Consider the following 26,929-nt stretch of genomic DNA (forward strand, 5'->3'; position numbering starts at 1 on the left):
TGCTTCATTTCTAAAGCTGCTCTATTTGAAATGATTAAACTACTACAAAAGTGCTATTGGCTGCAACATTAAATCTTCCAGATTATACTCATAGACTTTCTTCTCATTTCATTTAATCATTAGTATGAAGTTTACTGGTCTTTTAAAATATATATATTTGAGTTGCTGTGATGGAAATGTGGTGTTCCTGCTTCTATAGTATCCCACACTTTTGGCTGTATTAATTATATGTATCAGTCCTTCTCCTTGGTGTCTGTAGATACCTGTGTGGAGAATGGTTGGCTTCAAAGGGATGTCAAATCACTTAATGAATGGTGATAAATTTGTCCACCTCATGGCCTTTGCAGAAGTCTGCTTTAGAAGGGCAGCATTTCACAAGGAAGTAGAAAAGGAACATATTGATGTTCTAAGGCAATGAAGAGAGGGAAATTGTGGAGGACAGGAAATGGATACATTGGTGAATACGGAGTCCTGATGTGAGAAACATGGAATAGTTTGGCTAAGACTTGTCAACAGCAAGTAGACAGCAAAGTCTCTGCCTTCCCATCTAGGCAGGGATTCTCACCATCTTGCCTTGTGTAGGTGAATACTGAACAGGAGATTTAGGATATCATCTCCTAATGATCACTATTTTGATCTTAGCTCAGATTTTCCCACCCTAAACTCTATCTGCATTACTATGAGTAGCTACTTTCCTGGTCTGGTTTTGAGTCTTCACAGATGGGCTCAAAGGTTTAAGAGGATTGGAGAATGAATGAATCTGGATTTCTTCTGTTTGAATTATGCACTTCAAAGTGAAATGAAGGAAGGGATGTGGCTCCTTCTCTTTCCCTCTTATTATTGTGATTTGCAAATTAGGAGCAACTATTAGGAAAAGGCTTTGTTAGACAGGGCAGTGAAATTAAGTGGTTGTGTGGACTGGGAGGAAGAGCCAAATGTTCCCAAGAGTGTTCCTACCATAAGCAGAGATAAGGCAGTGAATGCTGCCATCTATTAAACTATGTCAATGTTTATAATAAACAGTATATTCATAAGGCTTGAGTTTCTGTTTTGTGTGCTAAACACGTGATTTTTCCATCCTGACTGTTTACCTTAGCAATGAAAGTAGGTGCATCCTATTTGAAAGATTATAGTATGAACTGAGAAATTGTTTCTTTATCATGTTTTCAAATCTACTGAAAGGTTGTATTTGAAGACTTAATTATTTGATGCCCACAGAAGATACGGAAATATCATTACAATGCTAATATTTGTATTCCCACTATAGTGACCAGTGAACGCTTACTGTCAGGTTTGTGTTTGTGAAATTTTGTAAATTGGAAATAAAATCTGTCCTTTTTGAAATTTGGCAGAGAAATTCTTTAGCCTTGAGTGATTTCAAACTTTAATTAGAAGAGTCCACAAGCCAATAAATCTTGCCATGGTAAGAAGTTTGATTCAATTTTCCTGTTAGGAATATTTGTTAATACAGACTGATTTCTAGTGACCTTAGGATTTTTTCTTCCCCAACTGTCTCAGTGATGAATCTTCATGAAAATGAGATAGCTCCTCTGTTTCTGGTGCCCATTGATTACCATGACAGACTTCAGAAGAGGACAAAAATCCTTGCTTTAACTCAGTCATATCAGTGAAGACATAAAAACACTCCCTTAGTTACAATTATTGGTATGACCGAAGTTGAGCTATATGTCTAGACATCAGGAGAATACTATTTGTGGTCACAGCTAAAATAGTAAAGTAGCCATGAGCTTTTTCAACACTTGTGTATCATTTTATATGTATTATGCTAGGTGAATAGAAGTTTTGTAGACTAGAGAACTCTGTCCTTGAGCTTATCTTATTTGCCTATTATTAGACAATTCTTTACAGAAGCAAAGCTTACAGAGAGCTCTGTGCCTTGAGTGCAAGCTTGCTCAAAAAGATCGTGGGAACTATGAGCAAGACATATAACTGTCTTTTAAGAGTAGCATTTAACTAATTTCATAAGTAGTTGTGGTTATATTGTAATCTATAGATTTGTACTTTTTGCTCCTGATAATAGTAACCATTGAAATTAGAGCAAGATGTAAAGAAAACGCATTAAGCAGGAAAAGATTTTGCACTCCTACTGTACTGATTGAAGGATCCTGACTCTGGGAGACCGTCCATGGTTTTTGATTCTTCTGAGACTTCTGTTGAGGATGAGCTTATAGTGACTGTATTCATGAAACTTTGGGATGAGATGTCCCTAGAACCACTGACAACTTCTAATTTCCATGTGATGTTTTCACGGAGCCCAGCTTCAAACAGCTTTTGGTTCAAGTTGAAAAAGTGAAAAACTTAAATTTCCTTTTTAACAGAGAGGTGGGTGTTCTTAGTTTTCTAAGTTGGCATACTTCTTAATTTCCCGGTTCTTTTCTTTTTTGGTAGGTAGCTCTTAAGTAATTCTTTCACTGCCATGTGTATAGATTCCTAGTGTATAACATTAATAAATCTAAACACAAGTCAGTTTCCACTGCTAGTTAATTTGATGCTTTTATGAACTCTGATCTCATTCTTGTTTTACCAATTGCTGCTCTTCTAAAGTAGACCTAAATCTTAGCTGTTGGCAAATTCACCACAATCGATACTCTGTTGGTCTTCCTGCCAGCAAGATTTAAGTATGCTTTTCAGTAGGATCTAATTCATGTATTTTATGCTGAAGTCTTACTCTGTGCTTGAGTCTTTACCTGGCCTGCATCCAGATTGCTTAAATGCACTCCACATAGTGCCCTGGACACAAATGTCCTGGAACACTGTAAGGGAGGAGGCTGATGCCTGTCCCTTCATTTCTCAAGGATGTACCCGATGCACCTAATTACACTGTGATACTCTATATACACACTATGCTCATTCTATGTGCCAGGTAAAATTAATGGCGACATCAGAGCAAACACGGCTGTGGCAATTCTTCTTTGTAGAGTTCAAATTTTCGTGCAGCAAGGTTTGATGTGATATGAAGATTTATTCAAGTTTGGTCTTTGATTACAGGATACGTACTGCATTTAAGCAGCAGCATCTTAAAAGCGTAGGTATCTGGGCATGAGTTGTGTAGCAATTTGTGCTTTAGTTTGCCTTGTGGCCCACAAATTAACAATCAGTACAGACATACTGAATGAATCTGTGAAATTGAATGGAGCACTTTGTTAACTGAGCCTGTCCTCGACTATGAGGAAGAGTTTATGCCAATAATAGCCAGTCTGGATCATATCCTGCCTTTCCTGTGAAACTTGGAATGTGTGTACGTCTTCAAAGATCCATGAGGATCTGGTCCATCAGGTATGTGATTGGAACATTTAGTAACAACTTTCTGAGAGATGGACGGCAAGAAATCTCCAGTCTTTTACCCCTTCCAGTTGTACTTACTGCTTTTAAAAAGTTGAGGCTCAGACTTCCTACTTCCAGGATGAGAAAATTAAGAACATATTGATTATTCTGTAGCACTAGCTAGTGTACAGTTCAGTTGAATTTTGGCTAGGTCAACTAATTTGCTTCAGGCAATGTTCTCTCAAAGGAAACTCCTCTATGCTTATTACAAAAACCTTACTTGGCTTTGAAAAGAAGAAAATTATCATGGAAGAAAAAAAGATACAAGGTGTGAGAAGAAAGGAAAGCTAATTAAGAAATATTTTTCTCTAGTTGAATTAGAATTTTGGGGAAAAAATGATTGCAGTGCTCCTCTAGATTATATTTGTAAATACCTGAGAACTGGCTTTGGTTGACAAGTAATTTGAAGTGCTTTTGGCAGCTTTGTTTGTCTTAGGCATTTATAACGTAAAGGAAAGTAGAACCAAAGAAACTATGACATGGACAGTTAAAAACGAATTGATGGGGAAAGATTGGTGAAAATCTTAGTATTTGATACAAAACATTCTTACAGAATATAGGATAATAAAAATCCTGTTGGCTAACACTAGGATCTATTGCATATTTCTAGTGACCAGTTTTTTTCACTAAGTCATGAGTATACTGCATTTCTGATAATGAATTATTGTATTTAGTGACCCAGAACTTGTTTAAGCACCTCTTCTGTGTCACTTGAATTTGAGAATGCTGGCCTAAAAATTGTTGAACTTGTGTTTTCATTAAAACAGAATAAAGTGCTTAGTAGCAGTTACTATCTATTATTCAATACAAACATAATGCTCATTTTCACACAGTCCTTCCACTTTGGTTTTAGTATTGACTAAAATATGATTTTGAAACAAAAATAAGCAGTGCCATCTCAAGACACTCCTGTAATGGCTATGAAAATGGTTCGTTCAACTATTGTGAGCTGTCTGGTGCTATTTCCTCAGCCTGTAAGGATTTATATGAACTTTTGAGCAAAACTGATCTTCAGTTTAACTGTAATGATGTCAGTCATAGATGAATTTGGCCAGTGACTAAAGAAAAAGGCAATGAAATAGTAAAACATGAGTTATAGGGTCTTATATCTGTGTTTGCAAGCTTTCTGTTGTTTGTGTGCAAATATATAACAGTTGAGATTGCTACAGAGACTTTATGTAATGGGGTCATATCTGGTTTATTGCGTCACTCATCAAGGATGAAGCATAGTTCCTCATAAAATAAAGAGGAAATATCTTGGTAAGGATAGCTTTATGTGTGGAACCCTTAAATGAGTCAAGAATCCTGTATTACAGTCTCACAGAGCATATCTTACGCCTTACAAACATAATTAGACAATTCTTAACTACCAAGAACACATATAAAGCCAAGTCAACTGTTGGAGTAATGTATTAGGTCCTGTGTAGGCAGTAGGTCCATACAAATGAATATAATAAAATACAGTAATTCTTCATTAGTACACCTTCCCAGATTCTTGTATAATTTGATGCTTAGTAATCTTTAGTTGTTTCTGTAATTCTAAATCTCGAAGCATGCTGATGTCTACAAGATGTCATGTAGCAAAGAGTTCTATAACTGAACCACATGTTGGTTGAGAAACCGCCTCCTTTTATTTTAATACTGCTCCATTTGATATTCCATAGCCCTTGTACTGTCTCAGATGTTAAGAATTGCTCACTTTTCTCCCTTTTCATGTTCTTCTGGATTTCATAGATGATCTGATATGTGAGGATTTACTATATGGTGAAGCTTCTGTCTGCCTGAAAATTGTATTTAGTACAATAGGTTGTAAATTTAGCTGTATTAGCCAACCTATCCCACCTTCTAGTCTGGATGTTCCCTTAGTTTTAGCAGGTCTTAGAATGCCTAGTATCAGATATTTTTTGTTTTCTTTAAAAGTGAATTGCCTGTAGTGACTTTACACTCTCACAGTGCACATGAAGAATTACAGTATGGCACGTTAATTTTATCAAAGGACAAGGTGCAGACTGTGGCTGTGACAGACAACTCACTGGAAATCCTTATTCCACAAGTTACAGGTCCCTGAATTCTGTTCCATTGTTACTACTAACTGAAAGCTGGTCAATCCTAAATGAATAACTGGAAAATCTTTTTTTTCCTGTGACCAGACTCTGGATGGACAATATTTTTTGTTGCCAGAATACAAGAAATGAATTTTCAACATGAAAAGTCCCACATCAAATTTTTCATTTCATTTTTCATTTGCAAACAACTGTGTAGTATGATTTTAGAAGGATTTAAGATTTCTTTGATCAATAATATACAGTTATGGAAGATTATACAAATCAAGCCCCAATGAACTTGGGCTGAAGTCAGGAGTGAGGCTTTCAACCTAAAGAAGGACAGTTTACTAGCTTTTTGAAAGAAGAATAATTTATCTCCTACTGAAATATTTGGGGCTTCTGGCAGCTAAGACCAAAGATCTAGATCTGCCAGAACAGTGGCTTAATCCAGGATGGATACTTCCAGCTGTCAGATTGGCTTCAGTACTTGAAGCTGCCTGGCTAAATGCCAATGTTTGAGGGTATCCATTCTCCTGTGTCATCTGGCTTTCCTGTATCTGGCACTGTGTTGCTTTTTTGCCATTGCAGAGCAACAGAACAAATACACTTTTAGCAACCGGTGATATGGCAAAAAATTCCCCCAGCTTGCTAAGTGCAAGTGAAGATTTCCTTCAGACAAGCATATCATCTGCAATGTGGGGACACTGGAGAAATGTCCTGTTTCCCATTATGGGATGTCTTGTACAGTGAAAGGTGGTTGTGTACTGTTTTGCTTTCAGAAGTTGGAAATAGTTGATAATTACTTTGTAATGCTTGTTAGAAAACAACAGGTAAATCATCATTTGTTTCCAATAAAGCGGCTTCAGTTTTAACTGCTTTTTGAGCAAGTGTACATTGATGTTTCTAGATTTTAATTGGTAAAATATTTAGTCATTTTTCATTGCTGTATCTGCAATATTGCAGTATTGAAAAAATAACACTGTGTTGTTACCAGTTTGTGAAAGGATGAATGAGATTGATCACTGTACAGAGAAATGAAACACAACACTAAGTTGACTTCATTGTTGTAGAGTCCCATGCAGCATCCCCATAATTCTGGTTTCAGGATGTATATCTTGCTATATCCACCCCACACTTGGGTTGCACTGCAAGGTGAAAGTCTTCAATAGAACAGGCCTACAGCGAGGCTAACCTTAGACCCCAAGTCCCTGATGAAATTTTTCACCTTGGTGTAATCTCAGTGCAAAGCAGAAGTACAGCTGAGCAGAGAACCCTCCTGCTGCTCCAGCAGAGTTCTTGTTTATTTTCTGGTTCCTTGCACAATTTTTCCTGTGTTGTTTTCTGCCAACTCTCCATGCAGGCTTTGATCTGTCTGGGCTTCCTTGAATGTTTTTTCTTTTTAATGATTCAATTCTGAATTTCTCACACTAAAAAAGTGTGACATGTTGTGGCACTGTGTAAAAGTTTGATTCCTGTCATTATGGACACTTGCTAACATACATTAACATCAGCTTGTCCCCAAGAAAATTTACTCTTAAAAGTGATTTGTATATTTTTCTTTTATTTCTCTCCTGTACTAGTCTATGACCCTTTCCTAAAACAGTAATCCTCCCTGGCAAATCCCCTCATAATCTACCAGAAACAAAGTATAAATAGTTGTCTTGTGGGCTGTTAAGTAAAGCTGAACATCTGAATTAACAGCACAGCATTTTTGCTATACAAGTGTACTTTTTATTCAGGTAATATCAGTTATATTGTGATTGCTGTGAAATCTCATCCAGATAGCTTTAAGAAATTTACTTTTTCTTAAATTGTTGTTTATTCCTCTTGGTGGCTTCTTATAGATTAACTGTGGACAGCTATATCCAGTTCATTCAAATACCCTAAGTTTAATCTTATGTTAGTGACGTTTATTAGGGTCATTCAGATCAGGTATAGGCTGTGTTGGTGAGTTGCTCCTGTCTTTTGCCAAATTTTCAGTAGTTTTATCTTGCTCTGAAAGTAATGCCTCCTGGTTATTTCCACCACTGTTTCACAGCTGCTATCAGAGCATCATCACTGAAAGATAACACCCTCTGGCTCACTGTGCTCACATCCACTCTTCAGTCTCTACAGATATTCAGCCAGTGTCATTAAATGTGAATGGGTGCCATTTTCTCTCATGGAGGAATTCAATTCCAGCCCTCTTTTCATATGCAGTTCTATGTCAGATGCTGTTCTATCAGATTGCCTCTCTGCTGCCATCTGTCTCATGGTGATAAAACATAATGGTAAATTGGTGGGAAGATTCAATCTCTGCTGCTTTATCACCATCATCTGCATCTAACATCGTGTCAATATCATAAAATAGGAGGTATTGTTTTTGGATCAGCCCACATAGAAGGCAGTAATAATTGATTTCTTTTTCTTCCTATGTATGGGCTGCCTGTTCTGTATTTCTTGATCAGAAGCTCCTGTTGGTCTTTGCTGTATCTGTACAATATCTCACAGAACAAGAGCCATCCTCTATTACATGGGGGAACTAGCAGAATATAAATAGCAATGTGAAGGTTTTCACAGGAAAGAGAGCTCATATTAGGAGAAAGGCAATCAGATTGTATAGCTGATAAAACACTGGAAGTCAGATGCAGTAGGCATCTAGTAGCACATTTCGTAGCAAGACTATGTAAAATTACAGTTCCTCCATGTGATGAACAGATGTCCTTACATGCACACCCACACAGGCTGCACTGAGTCAGGCAGAATTGGAGAGCAGCTGTTACAGAACAAGTGTCCTGGTTTCCCATTCCCTTTCAGTATCTGAGCTGAAGACCTGGATAACAATGTAGCCTGTTTCTAGTTCTTACTGGTTGTGTTCAGCTTGTCAGCATGAAAGTTTCTGTCCTCCAAACTTCGCAGTCTTACTGTGTGATGATTGGGCTTGGACAAAGACAGTGCTGGCTGAAGAAATGGAGCAAAGAATAGATCCTCAGGCTCCTGCATGCCATCCCGCTGTTCTGTTCACTGCATCAAACTCTTGGTTAGTAGATGTAGGATGTCACAAAAATAGTTGACGTACCAGAAGTGCCCATATGGAAGACAATTTTAGCCTTTGTTATTTAGCAACAAAGGATGAGCTAGATACCTCTGTACAATGAATGAGAGAGGTGAGTGGACCTTTCTTGTTACTGCTGTGAGCTGCTATTGGTATTGGCTTCTTCATCCTTGTTCAGCAGCTGGCAAAATGGTCAGACCGAAAGTCAGCCAGTCCTAGTAAGCTTTATGTTTTATAGATGACCTGTGTTTTTCATGACTTCAGAATTCTCCGTTCACTTTAATTAGTTGAACTTGACTTCACAAACTCAGACTTTAAAAATCATTTGGCAAGCTGCATGGAAGTGTCACAGCAAAAGGCTGTGAAATGCATGATGTAATTCATGTTGAAAGCACAGGTGGGTCTTATTGAAACCTGTTTTAGTTTTGAGTAGTGAGGGAAGAATATGTGAGATAAAAATATGCCTACTTCTCTGCCATATTTTCCCAAGCAAACTCAGGGTAAGCTTTCTCGGGTACTTAGCTTAGTCCCAGTGCAGCTTCCATTGAGCTGTTATTGAGTTACATCAGAATGGAAATAATCTGGGTATCAAAAATCTCTTCCTGACTAGTAAGTTTCTTGGTGTCTTGTCCAAAATGTACACAGCAATCTCTGTTATCATCCCTATTTGTTCCAGTAAGGTCGATGTGCTGCACAGTGTATGGACAATCAAAAGGAATGAGTTCCCATGACGCAACAAATTGCTATCTCCCAATGGCCGTGTACAGGCCACAGAGTGGTTTATTTAAACCAAGAGTGGTTTAAATAAATCCATGCCATTTCATAATGGGAGGAGGCTATTGATGAGCAGTCAGTCATGTATTGAGACCAATCGATAACAACATGTTAAGTTGTAGTAACTTGTTGCTGTTGAATCATTTGCCATATCCTCTTTTACAACCTTAATGAGTGCTGTGTAAGGACAGAGTCATGTTTGGTATTGCGTTGCAGGGGCTCTATTTTCCTGTGCTTGTTTGCCCTCATAACCGGTGCCAACATATGGACAGTGTGTTATTCAGGTGGCAACTGATGCCCCAAGGTCTATCAAACATTGCATTGTATTTCTAATTGCCTGTAGGATTTTTTCAATCCATTCACTTTCCAGTGTTAGTTTACAAACAAGTAATAGCTATTAAGAAAAAGCATCATCTGTGAGCCTTGTGGATTTTGCCTCTGCTATCACTGTTCTGATTCAGCACTGTAGTAACTGAGCACTGAAAACGTAGGTACAGAGTTCTTGAGGCTTTACAGAAGTGTCTGAAAGAATAAAAGAATATTATCTAGAGGCCAGAATAATTACTGTCACATAGATTTTAAAATATCTAAGATTTACTTAATGAATATTTAAATATATTTAAAGCCTTTCATATTGGAGTGGTTTTGCTTAACAGGAATTGTTCCAAGACTGGTATCTGAATTTCAGGTCAGGATGTGACTCCAGTCTATTAATTTGCGTTCTGGATAAGTTCATCTGTTTGCTCCCTGGTGATTGTGACACCTCCCATGCTTTTTGCTAACTTGTAAACTACTTGGTTTTGTTTGCTGAAGTCAGTTGCCAACTTGTTCATATCTTGATGCTGCAAAATAGGCATAATGAAATGCAGTGGCTGATTGCCTGCTGAGTTCCCAGCAGTCAGAATGTGCCACACAAGGGGAAGTCCCCAGGTGAGGCAAATGCTCTCCCAGCCTTGTGAGAAGGCTGTGGCTGTACAGCTAACTACACAGGGAGCTTGCAGCCACCCAGAAGGAAGGGGCACAGTGAGTAGATGGGTTGCTTACAGGACACAGGCAGAAGGAGAAGAAAATGTTGGTAGCACAGCTGAAATTTTCACCCACATTTCTATTCTGTACAAAGCCATCTTGTTTTTCCAGTATCCTTTGCAGTCTGCATGGATGGGAATGAGTCTAAATGCAGATGCAGCACTCTTTCCATCTTCTCTGACCTAAATATCAACAAATTCTTTAGTTTTCTGTGCATGCACTATCTTCCCATAGGTACCCATGATGTTTTCTCATGATGATTTATATCAGGCATCATTTCTGCATGTTTATCCAGTCTGCTGCATATAATACAAGAGTTTTAAAATTACTCTTACCTGAAGATCTTTGTGCTGAAGATTACCTGTGTTATTGTATATGCTAAAATTTGTTAAAGCAAACCGGGGCAGTTTAGCTCTATTTAATGACTGTGTGAGTAAATAAATGTATTGCTGATTCTTACAGAAGATGAGAGAGAGATAGAGGATATTTTTTATTATAATTATTATTCTTGATTTTATGCAATAGAAGTTGGTAATTACTTGAAGAGTTTTGGAACCTCCAGGTCAAATTGTATGTTGTCTTATTTTGCTTGGGTGGCAGTTTTTGAAGAGTGTGAATTCACTCAAGGAACCAACTAGAAAGGACTATGAGCTGTTGGATCTTACACTGTCACGATCTCTCTTGCTAAAAGCTGTTCTGAGCAAATGAGGGAATCTGACTTCCCCACTAGTCTTCTCTGTAAATGTTTCTGTGGTAACATATGTCAGTCTGCTTAAAATGGAATAAATGACAGTCTGGAATCAATTATGATTTTAAAACTCTTAGTTTCTGCAGACTAATAACTGTTCCTTGTTGCAATAGCAGCAGGTAACAGAGCAGTTACGTTCCTAGTTGCCAAACTCATATTTAGCTACTAAATAACAGCTAAAAAATCTCATTTTGCTAAATGCACCACCAGGCGTGGGGACCTGAGAAATGGGAAGTAGATTTAAAATTTTTATTAAGGAAAAAAAAAATCATATGTCTCTAAGAAAGTATAGAAGGGAAATCTTTAAAAAGAAAAGAGTATTTTAAGAGGATTTCAGTGATACAAGTCTTGTTGGAGGCCATTAATGATAGGAGTTTCTTAGGGGTCAATGCTGGGTCCTATTCTAATATCTTCAGTAAGGATCTGGATAGTGGGGCAGAGTGAACCCTCAGGAGATTGCCAGCTGACACAAAACTGGGGACAGTGACTGACTCACCAGAGGCCATGCAGCCATTGAGAGTGTACTCAATAGGCTGTGTGAGGTTGCTGATACAATCATAGAACTGTAGAGGCTGGAAAGAACCTGGAGATCACCTAGTCCAACCCCCCTGCTAAAACAGGCTTGCTGCAGTAGTAACTTCATTGTGTAGAATCTCATGAAGTTCATTAAGATGTGCAGAGTCCTGCATCTGGGGAGAAACAACCTCAGGCACCGGTATATGTTGGTGGCACTTGGCTGAAAAGCAGCTCTGTGGGAAAGAGCCTGGGGATCCTGGTGGACAGCAAGTGGAACATGAGCTAGCAATGTGTCCTTGACAATAAGAAGGCTGATGGTCTCCTGGGCTGCATTAAGCAAAATACTGCCAGCATGTTATGGAAGGTGATTCTTCCCCTATGCTCAGTGTTGGGGAACCTGCACCTGAAGTGCTGGGTCCAATTCTGACTCCCCAGTATAATAGACACTTGAACATACAAAAGAGGGCCATCAAGATGATGAAAGTCCCCTACCCCTTCTATGAGGCAAGGCTCAGAGAGCTGGGATGTCTAAGTGTGGAATGTCTATAAAGGCCTGAAGAGAGTGTGCAGAGAGGTCAGAGATAAGCTCATTTGAGTGGTGCACAGTGCCAGGACAAGAGGAAGCAGGCACAAACTGGAATACAAATTCTATCTGAACATCAGGAAGCATTTCTGTGCTGTGCAGATGTCAGAGCACTGGTAAAGGTTGCCTGGAGAGGTTGTGGAGTCTTCTCCTTGGGGATCTCCAAAAGCAGTCTGGATGAGGTCCCAGGAACACTGCTCTGAGCCTGCTGAGCAGATGGATTCAGAGGTGTCTCCAACCTCAACCGTTCTGTGATTTTTGAGTACTCAAAATCCTTATATTTGTTGATAGAGGTGAGCAGAGTTAGTTTTCACACTCGTGTGTAAAGCTTTGTGCCAGTTGTACAATTTCAAATCCGCTTATCCTTGAGGTTTCAAAGATAAACACCTAAAGCCCTTTTTTTCTGGATTGCTGATATATCCTGGGGATTCTGCAGGGAGAGGGAGGAAGAAAAAGACAAAAAACGAAAAACAAACAAACAAAAACATCTGTAGAAGATATAGATACAGGTATCTATCAAATTATCTAGCTCAAATTTTCATTAAAAAGAAATAAATACTGGGAATAACTTCAGTTTTTATTTTTAGCTTGTATTTTTGCAAAAAGGAAATCCAAGTGTGCATTTGATTTGCCTGTGGACTGAAACCTCTTTTGTTTCTTTTTTGCTTCCAACATAACCCATGTTCATGTTTCTGTTTGCCTTTCAGAACCTGTTCTGCATAAGTAAAACAGAGCCAGCATGCTGGATTCAGTCTCTAAACAAAGAGGCCTCAAGCTGACTAGAAGCAGCAGTGGAGGTATTTCATGGTGAGTAGGCACAGAACTACAATTCTGTGCTGAGGCGTTAAGGTCACATAATAACTTTTTAGAAGTTACATATCTGAATTGTGAATAAATAGCTGTTAATTTTTAGACATTGAAGGAAGTTTTTAAACATAGAGACATTAAAAAATAACACCATGTCTATTTTCACTGCTTCTGAATTTTGCTGTGTGATCCAGGAACTTGTCTTATGGCAAACTCCTGCATGTTAGATTCCATGATCATTAGGTACAGTGTCTATTTGCCAGGTACTGTACTGTCCTTCACGTCTCTCTCTAAAATTGCATCTGTCAGAAAGCCTTAGAAGTAAACTAATTAAAATATTACAGTGAAATAATTCTGTGCTCGAAACTGCTGATGATTAAACAGAGGCAAAAAATTCTTGTATCAGTACTATACTTGAGCATTTTAAATCCAACTGTCTATCATCTCAGCTTTGCTGAACTCTTGAATAGAGTTCAGAAATATAATTCACAAATCTTATGTGCCTTTCAGGATACGTAGGGCATTTGTGGACAAGACGTGACTTCTAGTATGAACAAATGGAGATTTTGTGGAGCATTTCAGATGTGAATGTTTCTTTACTAATATCAGTCACTTAGTATAATTTTTGTTAGTCAATTAGTATAATTCTCGATTAGCAACATCATTTTTGTACTTATTTGATGTATCGAAGATCAATGCGTCTATTTTTTTCTCTCACAGTTTCTCAGGCAGCTCTCAATCTGCTATTGTGATTTTTAATCATTCTTTTGTTCTCCATTGCCTTTACCATTTCTTTGATCTTTGATCTGTTTTTCCATTTAGAAAGTTTTTATTCCCCTAGATACTGTGCAATGTTATCAGTTTTCTCAGGAGATATGCAGAATCATTTTTAAAGGTCCCAGAACAATTCTGCAGTATGCATCTGGCAGCTGAGTGAAAATGCCAAACCTCAGATTTGTGTTTCATAGGATTCCTTCAATTTTGCATGCGTAATAGCTCCTGTTCACAGTGCAACATCTATGCACATAGAAAAATTAAAATGCAGAAGTGAAATGAAAAGTTGCCATTCTGAAAACACCTCTCACCAAGAGTCAAACCTTAGCTCAGTGGAATTGCTCCTCGGTTTCCCTTAAATCCATTGATTTAAATGGGTAGAAATGAACAAAGGCATTTGTGGAAATGCGTTTGGGTTGGTTTTGTTTTGTATTGATTTTGTTTGTTTCTAAAAAGTTACATCTTAGTATATTAAGACTTGGCAGGCTAATCTGCACTTGAAGAAGCCTGCAGCTATTTGGATGTCTGAAATTCAGCAAACCGTGAATCCCAGATTATCTGCCCAACTTGATATTGGTAATGAGTGTGTTTATTGGAACAGTGTCTAGCAGAATTTTAGAGCAAAGATTTAGAGAATGTCTTCAGAAATAGGATGTTCTAGGGACCTACTCCTTCCCAGGAAACTGCAAAGCATTGCTTTTTTTAACCTGGTGCAGAAAGGAAGAATTTGAAATCAAACACTTTTGTAGAATTGAAAGGTATTCCCTCTCTGGCTCAAAATTTTTAGTGAAGGGAGTTACCATAGGGGTTGTGGAAGCCTGAGAGAACAAATATATTGTTAATTAACTGATTTTAAAAAAGGATCTATCAGTTGCATTAAAAACCTTGACCTGGTTGTGCTTTGAGAGGAAGATACAAATGGGGAGCTTTTCTCTACTCTTCCTCCCTCTCCCGTCCCTTTCCTCCAGCTGCTCTGGTTGAATTTTTAGCAGCAGAGGCTTAATCATTCAAAACATAGGATTTTGGAAATTGCATATGAATTTGCTCATGGGTTTTGATAAGGTGACATTTAGATTATATAACTGAGCTTGTTGGTATTCACACTGTAAACTTTATCTTGGTATGAGGGGAAAAATACTTGAGAGCTTCTTTTGCAAGTGCCCCCAGTCTGTGTTTCAAGTGTTGTTGGCCTGCCTCTCAATACATTCTGAAATGAGACCTTTTGGTAATTTTTTATTTTGTGTTTTGAATGGTTAAAGTGTATAAAATCAGACTTCAAATTGTTTAATCCTAAGGACAACTTATTTTACAAGTACACATCTGTATTAAGATGATAAAAGTAAGGTTTAGAAAAGTCTATAGAGCTTAGTAGCTTGCTCTTTTGCTCGAGGGTCTGCTGAATTCTGCTTTGCTGTTGATGAAATTACATCAATATATTGATAGCACTGATTATCTTGTAGCACTCAAAATAAGGAGAGTACAAAGGGCAGCCACTTTTCCATCTCTCAAATGAGACATTGTAGTATGAGAAATGTAATATTAGAGGATAGCTTTTCTTTCCCTTCAGTATAAGCGATGCAGCTAAATGTATTTGTTGTTGTAGCTATTCTTTTTTTCTTTTAAATGAGATAGTATTAGTGCACCAAATTTTCTTTTGGCCAATAGAACCTCTGTAGCAGAGAAGACAGAAACAAGACAAGAAAAAGCATGTTGAACAGTCTTTCCTGACTAGACAGGTTTGATGTTAGTTACATCTTACAGAAGGGTTTCAGCATAGCTACAAAGCTCTTGAGGTATTGAAATACTTTGTGGTATAATCCAAAAATGTATTTTTGAGAGGGTATGATATTTCTGTGGCTGCAATGCCATAAGACAATGAATGTTGTACTTCACAATCTAATCTTATGGCTCCTTTTTATTCCAAATGGTAAGCTATATACTGTTCGTTCTTCTTGCATCGCTTTCCTTGCTCTTTCTACTTTAATGATCTTAAACTTGTTCGAAGTCATAACGAAGTTCTTTAGCTAAAATTAAAAAAAAAAACTCTTTTAAAGTAGATTTCCTTACTATAATGGTAATGGCTTCTAGAAGAAGCACTGTGTAAATGATGAAAGAAACTGATTCGTATCTTTGAATACTTGAAGTGAGGGCTGATAGCCAAGAGCTGACAAAGAGTGATTTAAAAATGAAAATGAAGCCATAATATATTCAAAGTAGTGAAGTGGATATAACTTGGGGGGAGACATTAAGTTTGACTTCCGAAGTTTTTTTGTTTTTTTTTAAAGTGTTCATAGAAGGGGAGCCAATTATCACCCAATTGCTCCAAGCTGGATTTTAAACATGATATAAAAAATGGCAATTATACAATGTCACATAGTCCTATTGGAGTAGCACCAATCAGAAGATGGCTTCTGCAATTGCCTCCAAGCTCTGACTGGGCTCATCCCCAGTCAAAATTCCATTAAGGAGGAGGAGGAGAGGGACAGGTTTATGTATATTATACAGAAAACAAAGTCAAAAATGTTATGGGGACACAGACTCAGTTCCCAAAACCATAAGCTGTGTTTAATGTCAAAGCTTACAAGAGGTGGTGCATTATTTGCGGCAAGGTATTATAAAGTCTGGAATTGTTTTTATGGAAAGGTTAGGCCCTGTGGGGGAAGGAAGGTGAAGGATGAAAAACACACTTGTTCATCTTCCAAGGAAGTATGAGGTTACTGCAAAATACAGATTTTTTTAAAAAGAAATATATCTATTCCTTTGATGCATACCAGTTTTGATGGATCTTGTTCACATTGCTAACAGGTTTCCACTGGAAACCTTATCAGTTTTCTACCAAATTAGCTAGGAGGTTATTCCAGAGCCACTGCTTTTAAGAGTTGTTGTTGCAGCTGCATATTGTGAAGTGAAAAGTCTTGGAACCAGGAGGTTCTCACCAGCGGGCGGCAGAGGCTGCTCAACCCTGACCCCTGGGAAGTGAGGTGGGCCATGTCATAGGAAGGTTTCCAAGGGTCCTTTTGGGACAGCCCAACGATGCAGAACGAAAGTGCAGAAAATGGACATTGCTGTAGGTTACCTGCTGTTGACGTTTACCAAATAATTAATGACAGAATGCTGATGCCATGTGCTTTTTCCCATTTCTGTGATTTTGAAGTTTGTCTGACTGCAGAGAGGGAGACTGAAGTCCCAGGTAAGACAGCTAGAGAAAATGGAGCATTGTCATACCAGCTGATGAGACCAGACTAGCGAAGTCACAGCTGTGACAGATGAGAGCTGAGAACAAGCACAGTTAACAGAGAGACCACTTCTAGAGTGGACTTGAATGAGCTACCTGCTCTTGGTATAACAGGGTGTCACAAGCTCTATGTCAGAAAAACAACAACAACAACAAAAAACAATTTTAATTCTCCATCTGGGCTTTGGAGCCAATTTGGGCAAAGTTTGTTCTTTTGACTGACAGTACAGAAATGTGGAAAATTGCCTAGGGGCTAAATAGCTTTATCATGGCAAATTACTTAGAATAAAATTGTAAGAAAGTAGACAGCTGGGATTTTGTACTGGAGATGGAATAGATCTCAAGGGAAAAGAAACTGTGTTTGTGCTTATAGAGGGTAGAATCTTTTTGTTTGACCTGGTACTATATCCAGACATTTGTTTCCCCCCCATGCTCTCAGCTGTTAGTGTACAACATAGAAGGAGTTTATGTGCATTGCTTGCTTTATGAGTGAGCCTTGCTGAGATGAACACGATTATTAAGTCTGAGTTGTTATACAGTTTGTCTTCCTGACAATTTGTTGCTCTACCATGATCTGTATTTGATTAATATTTGAATGGTTTCAGAGTACATCTAAGTTTGACTTGCAAATATGAAGGAAAACTTAAATAGAAACTCTAATATCAAACTTAACTTAGAAGAAGTATTAATGCAGATTATTTTAAATTAGTCTGAAAGAGTAATATATCCATAAAACCACATATATACACTGATCAAAGTAAAATAAAATTCTCCAGTGCTCAAGAAGTACAAAAAATATATTGCTATCTGGAGACAAAACTTGTTTTTGATGGACAAAATTATGTACCTCAAGTATGGGAGACTTTAGTTCATGATCTGAAAGAGTAGATGGCAGAAATAGACCAAACATTACAAAAAATTAGGTACATAAAATCAAGTGCATATTAGTTACTTTAGAGAAATCTGTGCCATCGTGTCTTTATCATCTTAGTAAGAAAGTTCTGTAGTAAATGAGCGGTATTCTGATCTACCTAAGAAGAATAAACAAAAATGAGTTCTTAGCTTTATATAGCTAGCCAACAAAACACGTACTAAAAAATCTCATTGGAGTTAAACAGATATTGGTCTCAGATTTGGGGTAACACAAGCAGTATGGCAATGTCTAGCACAAGTTGAACTACTAGAGTGCAAAACTTGTTGTGCTGGTCCTGAGTCATCCCACCACTACAGTATATATGTTCATTAATTACCATATTATACACAGTAGAAACTGTGGCATCATATTCATAGGAATACAGTGTTTATAATCCAACCCAAGCAATATCTTATATTCTTTTAAAATACTAAGAAACTTGCTGTGTATATACTGAGCTGTAATACAGCAGATGTGGTGTAAAATCTTACTTCAAAGTGATGTTTTTTTAGTGGTAGTAGGACTGAATGCTTGTAGGACTGAAATTACACTCACTGGTTAATCTGGAAAGAGAAATTCTACTCTTAATGTGCTTTTACCACAATTCATATTATTCACTTCTTTCCCCAGACATCCTCTGTTCCTAAAACATAGCAGACAATGTGTATGGAAAATTCTCCACGATGCATGCTAAGTGACTTTCTGCTCCATGCACTACTGTACACCAATAATTTGATAATCTGCATGCATACTCATACATAGCTGTGATAAAGTGCATACTTGCGGAACTAGCGGAGAAGGATTAGATTTGTTTTACTGGGGGTGAGTGGGTTGGGCTGTTTTTACCAGGCCTCCTAAATCAGTTAAACTTTGGAAAATTGACCTTTTTTTTTTTTCTGGCTAGTCCAAAATATCCAATTAACATTTCAGTGTCTGAAGTAGATCTTATAATAATCCATCTCCTGGAGCTGCCTTAATTGCTCATAGAAAAATACGTTTGTGCCATAAAAAATGTATTTTGGGTCTGGAAGAAGATAAGCTTGGCTGTTCAGAATGCTGAACAGATGGTGATGTAGAGTTCTGGACTGCTAATTCAGCTGTGCTTTAGGGTGCCTGCAAATTAGGCCACCCCTTTGGAATGCTGCAGAGCATCCATCCAGGGCCCTTTTAATAATAACTGGTGTTGTGTACTATCTTGAACTGCAAAAATAGTTATTTTCATTTTAATGTAATAATAGTGCTGCAAACTGCTGGATCTACTTCCTAGCTGTGTATATATGTAATCAGATGCTGCCTTGCAGCTGTGCTTCTGTGTGAAGTTACTGTAAATATCTCTTTAAATATCTGTAAATAAAGTATTTTCAGTCCTTGGAAAACTAGTGATGAATAATGCTAAAATGTTTTAATGCTTCATGTAGTTGAACTGGAAGCAGACTCCTCATTTCATTAATTGTATACAAACATATTCTGTTCATGGATGGTTTATACTAAATAAATGAGTTACTTTGGGCTTCCTATATCCACTGTAGATGTTCAGTACTTGGAGATTCTAAAATCTACTAGTGTACAATAAAAAGGGAAAACCATAACTAAACTGATCACATAGTAAAGCTCAAATATTTTCCCAGCAATGGTTGATTGAGATTGCATCTTACTCAACAGCTGGGCAAGGGCAGAGAAGAAAAAACAAGAATATGATAGTACATTCTAGATATTAATAGTTTGGTTATATCATGCAACCCATAGGCAAGGATAGAACAGATCTGAGTCAGAAATCTTCCACTAGAACATTATTCCTACATTCCATTAAGATAACTAAAAGAACCTTTGGATCAATTGCTTTTACAGATCAGAACTACAGGATTTGAAAGAGAAGAAGGCTGTTTCTTAGCTTTAAATCAGTACCATTCTCTATAACCACAAAATCTGAGATGTAGGCCAAAATCACTAATATAGTTTTGACAGCAATGCCATTTTGAATACAAGGATTTTAGTCTTGCCTAAACTGTAATAAATACGTAAGAAACAATTCCCTAATAAAAACTTCATATTCTGCTATCCTTAGCTAAGGAGTGGTTTAATGGTGTATATCCATATAGTATGGATAACAGTAATTTTAAATCTTGCAGCTCTCATGGCAGTTCAGAGTATTAAATAAGCCTGGATCTGGTGTGATCTAACAGACGTACAGTAAGATTTACTCCAGCGTAGACTAAAAGAAAACTCTCAGCTCTGGTCACAACTGTGTATTAGAACAACAAACAGGTTGGTCTAGTTCTACTCCGGTTAAACCAATCTGAACCAAAATCTAATGTTTCTGTTGGCTTCCCTTAACTTTGTGGACCATGTTGCCAAAAACACAACTACAGTGAAATCGGTAGCTTTGTATTTCTTCTGTGTCTGAGTTTTTCAGTAAGATTGTGTGGTTCCTATAGTCCCCAGTGGTTTTCATACAAATCCTAGCAGAAACTTTGCAAATGCATGTTGATATAGAAGATAAGGTTTATAAAGGGAGTGATACAGAGAAAGAGTGTGATTTTTCGATGTGTTCTGCAGCAATGCAGAACAACTGAGAGCTCTGCTCAGATACCCTCATTCTCAGTTCATAGAGGTATTCATTAATCATATTCATGTCTTTTTATTGCCCTGATGGCACATTCCTTACACTTTTGAGAACTTACATCTTCACTAGGAAAAGAGCTGTTTTGAAAATGGAGTAGTTTACTCATTAAAACAGACAAAGACTAAAAAGGACCTAGGATTAACTGGAATATCAAATAGAAAAGGTCTTGAAAAGATACAAATGTGCTTCCTGTTAATCTGTATGCGTGCAGATTACAGTTATGAGGTAAAGCATCATACACTTATGCAAATTTTTCATCCTGTGTTTTTTATTTGAAGTTCATGCACAGATTTATTCTAACAGATCATAACCAGATGGCCACAGTTGCATATACATGGCATCTAGATTACACTGCAATCTAGATGTGTGATTAGATTTAGAGGTGTACTTAGTTTCTTGAGAATATAGCTAAAAAGAACTGTCATCAGATGTGTAGAATCTGCATATACACGGAGGTTTTATCTTTGAGTTTTGACAGCTGATAAAACTTACAGCTGACCTCTTAAAGAAGCTTATGTTTCAGTGTGATATTAGCAAAAGATAAAAATGCTATCAAGTGTAAAATAATGCTGTTCATCTGGAATTCATACAGAAGACCTTAGATTGCACATCAATTATAGATTGAGTCAGGTCTATGATTATATTTGATATAAATCCATTTTTGAGTTACACTGTAATGAAGATACAGATTGTTAAGCAATAAAAATGTTGAGAATGCAGTATAGACGGAAAGATCTTTGGCAATGTGCTATGTGATTTGTGCATTATTTGTACAGTGTGCTATGACATTAATAGATGGAATTGAGTGATTAGTGCTCTATGCTTCCATCTTTATTGTTCCTTTAAGATGAACTGATTCGCTAGAATCACTTTCATTTCCTTCATTCTTCCTGGTATAGTACTCCAAAAATCAGTATCATTTCAGCCCAAGTCCATCTAGCAGAACATTTAACTGTATTTAGCGTACAAATAGAGGGAAAGTCAGCCTTTCAAAGCAGCTTATGAGCAGATGTAGTGCATCTCTAAAAAAGATCGGAGTATACTTGATATTTTCCAAAACATGTCAAATGTAGCATAAGGAAAAGTTATTAATATAAAGGAACTCAAATGCTTTCATGCCTTGATTCACTGACTGGGACTTGTTTGAATGTTGTTACCACCTAAACAGGTGGATATGTCACTTTACAAGATGCATGATCTAAATACATCAATCCATTCACAATATTAGGTCATATTCAGTATTAAACAACAAAACCATAAGCATCCCTATCTGCATAAAGAAAAAAAGTCTACGCACTTCATAACACTCAACACCTTCAGGATAGCAGGGATGTACTGTGCACCACTACCTGAGGCTAAATAACTCACTGTGAGCACTCCCTTCTGGCACCATGTGATTATATGTAAAAACAAACAAACAAAAAACCACATTAATACTCATAATGCTAAAAGCATTGTTACTATAGGCAACAGAAAAAGCGCAAAATGATTCTAAGGGCTCAGCAAGAGACTACAGAAGATGAAGAGACTCCGAATTTATGACTTTATGGTTTTTATGAGTCTTGACACAGTATTTGAGTGCTTGATGCTGGCAGTCCTTCATATTCTGTCATAATTAGTCTACTATTTGCTCATTTTGCACTTTTCAGCTACTCATTATGTTACTGACAATAGCTTATTTGCATTCTGTGCTTCATGTTCTGTTCTAGTACTGTTTCCTCCTGCAAGAGATCCTTCTTTTGTGTTCTTCACTAGCCTTGTGCACCAAGGAGGAACTAGACCTGTAGGTGATATCTCTATCTAAGCAGAAAGCAGTTCACTTGTTTTTCATAAAACTAAGGATGACGCTTTCCCTAGATTTTTATCTTCACTTACTGCTCCTGCATTTTTAAAAGCTTCAAGCACGACTCAGCTCCCCGAGAGGCACTTGCATGTTATTTCCCTCAAGCAGGCCTCAGTTACATTTTCATCCTCCAGCTGGGAGAGCACAATAAGACTTTACCCAGCAGTCAATGCAGATCATTTAATTAGGCCAGATGGGATCACTCTAGCAAACATGGAAAGCTTCTTTTCCCCTTGGAACTGCTAATGCTTTCTTCTTGGTGCTCAGTGTGGACGTTTGGGGAGAAAATGACATAATGCATCCTTCTCACTGTGGTGCATACGCTGAACATATATTAGTAAAGCTGTAAGTATTTAACATTAACTGTGTGCTCACTTATGCTTCAGGGTTTTCCCATATTCATTTATGGAATAAGAGCAGTGCCATTCAGCTCTACTTGTAGAACTCAATGATTTCTTAGGCAATAGCATGTGTTAGAGTTGAGTGCATCCTGATAGTTTAGAGTAGACATGACAAAGATTTAATTGTGTATCCTTAACAAGTATTACATATCAAGCTTTAAGGTGATATTCAGAAGACAGCCAAAAAACCTGAATATTAACTAAAAGTGTTCACACAACTGTCTGACAAAATGGTGTCTGACATGGAAGTGCATATGAAGCAAAAGGGTGTCACTGACTTTCTCCATGTGGAAAAAAATGGCACCCATTGGCATTCATTGACACTTGCTGAACATTTCTGGAGACCAAACAGTGGATGTGGGCACAGTGACACAGGGAGTAGTGCATTTCATCAGTGATGATAGCAACATGAAAGACAAGGCACGTTCCAGATAGCCATGCACAGCTATCACTGTGAAGAGCATCTCAAACAGCTCATCCATCTGAATTGGCAGTTTATAACCAGGAAACTGTGTACGGAACTGAATATCAGCTTCAATACGTTTGAAACAATGGTGACAACATTGGAACATTGCAGAGTTTACACCAAGTGCGTCCCACTAGTGCTCATACAGGAACAGAAAGAATGCTATGTGCTGGTGTAGCGGAAATGCTAAGCCACTGCTTGAAGCAGTGATTGAGCACCTGGTGGAAGGCAGGGCCAATCCAGGGGAGCTCAGGTGCATGCAATGTATCTGAGTGACTGGAAGGAGTAGAGCCAGGATTCACCCCTTCCCAGATCTCATTTAAAAGTTAGCAATGGAGGCAAGAATACTTGCTGGAGACTCCTGCCTACCTGAGGCCTTCTAAGAGTAAGCAGATTTTTTCTTTTGTTTCTAAATCCATAGCTGCTGCATTTGGGCTTACCCTCACTTGCTGTAGCTTAAGGCTTTGCCACCCCACTGTTATTGCTGTGCTTCCCATCCCACAATAGCATTACAGCAGATTTGTCAGTACCTATTGATCCAATATCAGGCTGAAGGTGACAGTTTACTCCATCATACCGTGGCCAGTGACAAGATTTGGTGTCACCATAAGCTGGAGTAAAAATGGTAGTATATGGAATGGCAACATGTGAATCTCCCGTTAAAGAAAAAAATGAAGATGCACTTATAAGCTCCATTATTCAGTCTCCAAAGCCTCCCCTTCTACCATATGAGCTCAGGTAAAATGCACAAACCAGCCAGTGTAATTCCCAAGCTGCACCTTACAACTATTACTTTCTTACCCTTAGTTTTCCCTACCCCCTGCTCTTTTTCTGACTTAGTAGCAGTTAATAAAAGGCAAAACTTATTTTCTACCAAGGAAGATAAACATCAGCATGGGTCAATGATCAGTATACCCTGTCACTCAAGGGAGAAGACTCAATTTCTCTACATTATCACTTTCAGTATAACCATGGGTGAATGTAATTTAGGGGCTACAAAAACAGTTAGGATTTTCAATATACTGCTTATCAAAGCCCTAAGGTACAAGCTCTTGTTCTACTGCAGTACCTAGCAAGCTGGGTGCCTAAAATGCTGGTGAGAGGGAAAGCAGCCGAGAAACACCATGAGCAGTGATGGTAGGAAGGCTGTCTACTCTGGTGAGGTGATTGCTTCCTTGCTGTGTCAGAGCTTAGGTTCTGCAGGCCAGAGCTCCAGTAATAAATGCACTGTTATTTAGAAGGCTGAGATCTGTACATAGTAAGACAGTAACCAAGCAGTTATTGCCTACTTACTGTTACTAAAATCTGAAGCTGAACATAAGATTATACAAGTAAGGTACCAGTCTTTATGACGAGGGAAGTATGGACAATCCAACTACACCTTTTGAGGATGCTAGTTAGAGGGCAGGTGGGTAAGCCTAGAACAACTTCATGGCATTAGATGCCTTAGTTCAGGCTACTGAAACCTACGTGCAGTAACCAACTGCACTATGGGCATTATAGGAGTCCCTTACTCTGTTTTAGTGCCCTGAGAATAAGTAAATTAGACTGAGAAACTCAGTGTTAATAGACAAAATGGGGTTTTGGTTATGTAACAAGATCTTAAAGTACAGATGTGGTAACTTTTTTTCTTGCTTCTTGTTCTTTTTGTGAATTTTAAAATGTCTTTCTGGTATCTTAGTAAACTAGCTGTGTAGCTTTTGCTTGTTTATTGGGTTTGTTGTTTTGGCCTAAGGAAGCAAGCCAAATTTTAAGTTTTAATTCAGTAAGTTCCTTGTGCCTTGCACGAACACTCAGCACAAACTCCGAAGACTAGCACTTGAGATTGCGTGGCCAATAAGTTAGTAAGGATGCGCTAAGAAAGCTGATAGACTAATATTGAGATTCTTGGTAAATTTTATGAAGAAACAGCAAATCTTTTATATCTCTCATCTTAATAAACAATGACTGTGAATGTATTTGCTTTCACTGCTTACAAAAAAAATCTGGGGGGAAAAATTTATGATTCCTCATACTATAATTAACAACTGCTTAATTCATATATTGTTGCTATTAGTAATTTTTGAATTGGATTTTGAGGTGATAATTGGTATCTAATTAAGATATTGTAGATGTGATGGGTCAGAAGTCATACAGTAGGACTCTAGAGCTTTGGTGTGAGAGTTGATTGAGAAAGGTTGTGGTTAAGTCCAGCATTAAAGAGTATGTTGATAAGGGGAAAAAGAATGAGTACTGTAGACAGTATATTTTTTTCTTTTTCCCTTTTGACTTATAAGGCCTACTTCAGCACCTTTCCTACAGAGTAAGAAAGACTTGTTTGTTTCTTTTTGAATTTGGACTGAGAGCATCTTCATTAATACTTAGGCACTCTGATTTGCTGAAGCATTTGATAGACTTTATGTTCCTTGTAGATTTATAGTAAAACCCTGAAAGCAGCCAGGAAGGCTTATGCAGCACTACTGGGCACCACAGCAAATTATTATTGTAGTAACACTCATAAGAAATAAGGATAGCATCCAGTCTCGGTGGAAGGCTTCTGTCTGCTTGGCTTTCCAGTCACAACTTCCTATTCCATGTGCTATGGAGATTAGAATTCCCATGAGCATGCTGGGCTCAGTCTGGAAGGAAAATATTTATAGTTCCAAACAGCTTTCTATTCAGCTGTAAAGATGGGTGACTACAGCACAGGGCTTCATCAGAGAAGATTTAACTGAAGAATAAACCACTTGTGTATCTAACTAATGCGGACATGAGTTAATGTTGAAATTTGCAGACAAATAAACAGCTTTAAGAAAAAAAGAAATCATGATAAATTATAAGAAAACATAGCTTGAGGAGTGGGGGAGAGAAAAAGGAGAGACTCTGCCTTTCCAGAACACAACTTCACTTCTACCAAGCTTTTCCAGATAAATGTTTCTGTAATATGTTCTTAAAGTTCATCAGTGCTGAAGCAATCTATTACAGTTCTTCACTATCCTCATTGCTTAGAATTTTTCTTAGTGTCTCATGAATCTCTTGCTGAATGCTAAGCCCATTATTCCTTATTTTGCTCTCAGAGGGCAGAAGAAACAATTTATTTACAACAAACAGTGTCTTAATTCTTTCTCTTCCATTTGCATCTTCTACACAGATTTGAAGAGTGCCCTTCCAGAAAGTATGCTGTCTTAATTCTTTCAGGCTTTCTCCTACATGTTTTTGAAGGCCTACGATTATGTGACAGCTCACTGGGCCTTTCGTGCTTCTTACTCTCTTTTTGTGGGTGTTCTATAGTGAATTTTAATCTTTCTCTGAATTTCATGCTAAGATGATGTATTTCAACCAAATATCAAACTAGATGGAGTGATACAATCTCTAAAAGAGCTATCTACTGTTGTCACTAAGTTACTTGTCTGTCTGAAACTTCTTTGCTTTGTAAATGATCATGAGTTATGAGAAGAGTGAAATGTGTTTGTTTCTCCAGAAACACATTGTGCTTCTTTTCATCTGTTAGGTTGCTAATAATCTTGAGACATGAAAATAAGCAGTTGACTGTTTTCAAAGGGGTATGTGCAGAGCTAACTTTCATCAGTACAATTCTAGTGGTGTGCACCGGGAGGGAACTCCTGCTTTGCTCGGATGTTATGCCTGGCATTTGACTATTCTTATTCCAAAATAGAAATGCCAAATAAAGTTGGATTCCAAAATGCCCCAACTTCCCAGAGCAAAGCAGTTATACAAGAACAAAAATAGGTTCAGCATCTTACTAATGTCCCTATAATGCATGTTTTAAATATTAGGAACTTTTTTTTTGGGGGGG

The 26,929-nt window shown here is 37.7% G+C and overlaps 1 protein-coding gene and 1 long non-coding RNA gene across 3 annotated transcripts in view; both read left to right on the top strand.

Moving 5' to 3' along the window:
- Positions 1-19,304, top strand: part of LOC104912579 — a 51,216-nt gene extending 31,912 nt beyond the window's left edge. For both annotated transcript variants that reach the window (XR_004160948.1, XR_794761.2), the window contains 2 exons: positions 12,779-12,878; positions 13,389-19,304. This is a non-coding gene — a long non-coding RNA (uncharacterized LOC104912579). The remainder of the gene's footprint in view (positions 1-12,778; positions 12,879-13,388) is intronic.
- A 4,451-nt stretch (positions 19,305-23,755) lies between these two features.
- MRPS22 (mitochondrial ribosomal protein S22) overlaps positions 23,756-26,929 on the top strand; it is a 7,027-nt gene continuing 3,853 nt past the window's right edge. The window contains exons 1-2 of the mRNA XM_010716680.1: positions 23,756-23,871; positions 26,624-26,675. Of these exons, the coding sequence (XP_010714982.1) occupies positions 23,756-23,871; positions 26,624-26,675 (168 nt within the window). The remainder of the gene's footprint in view (positions 23,872-26,623; positions 26,676-26,929) is intronic.

Source organism: Meleagris gallopavo, chromosome 11, assembly GCF_000146605.3.
Source record: "Meleagris gallopavo isolate NT-WF06-2002-E0010 breed Aviagen turkey brand Nicholas breeding stock chromosome 11, Turkey_5.1, whole genome shotgun sequence".
NCBI classification, from domain to species: Eukaryota; Metazoa; Chordata; class Aves; order Galliformes; family Phasianidae; genus Meleagris; species Meleagris gallopavo.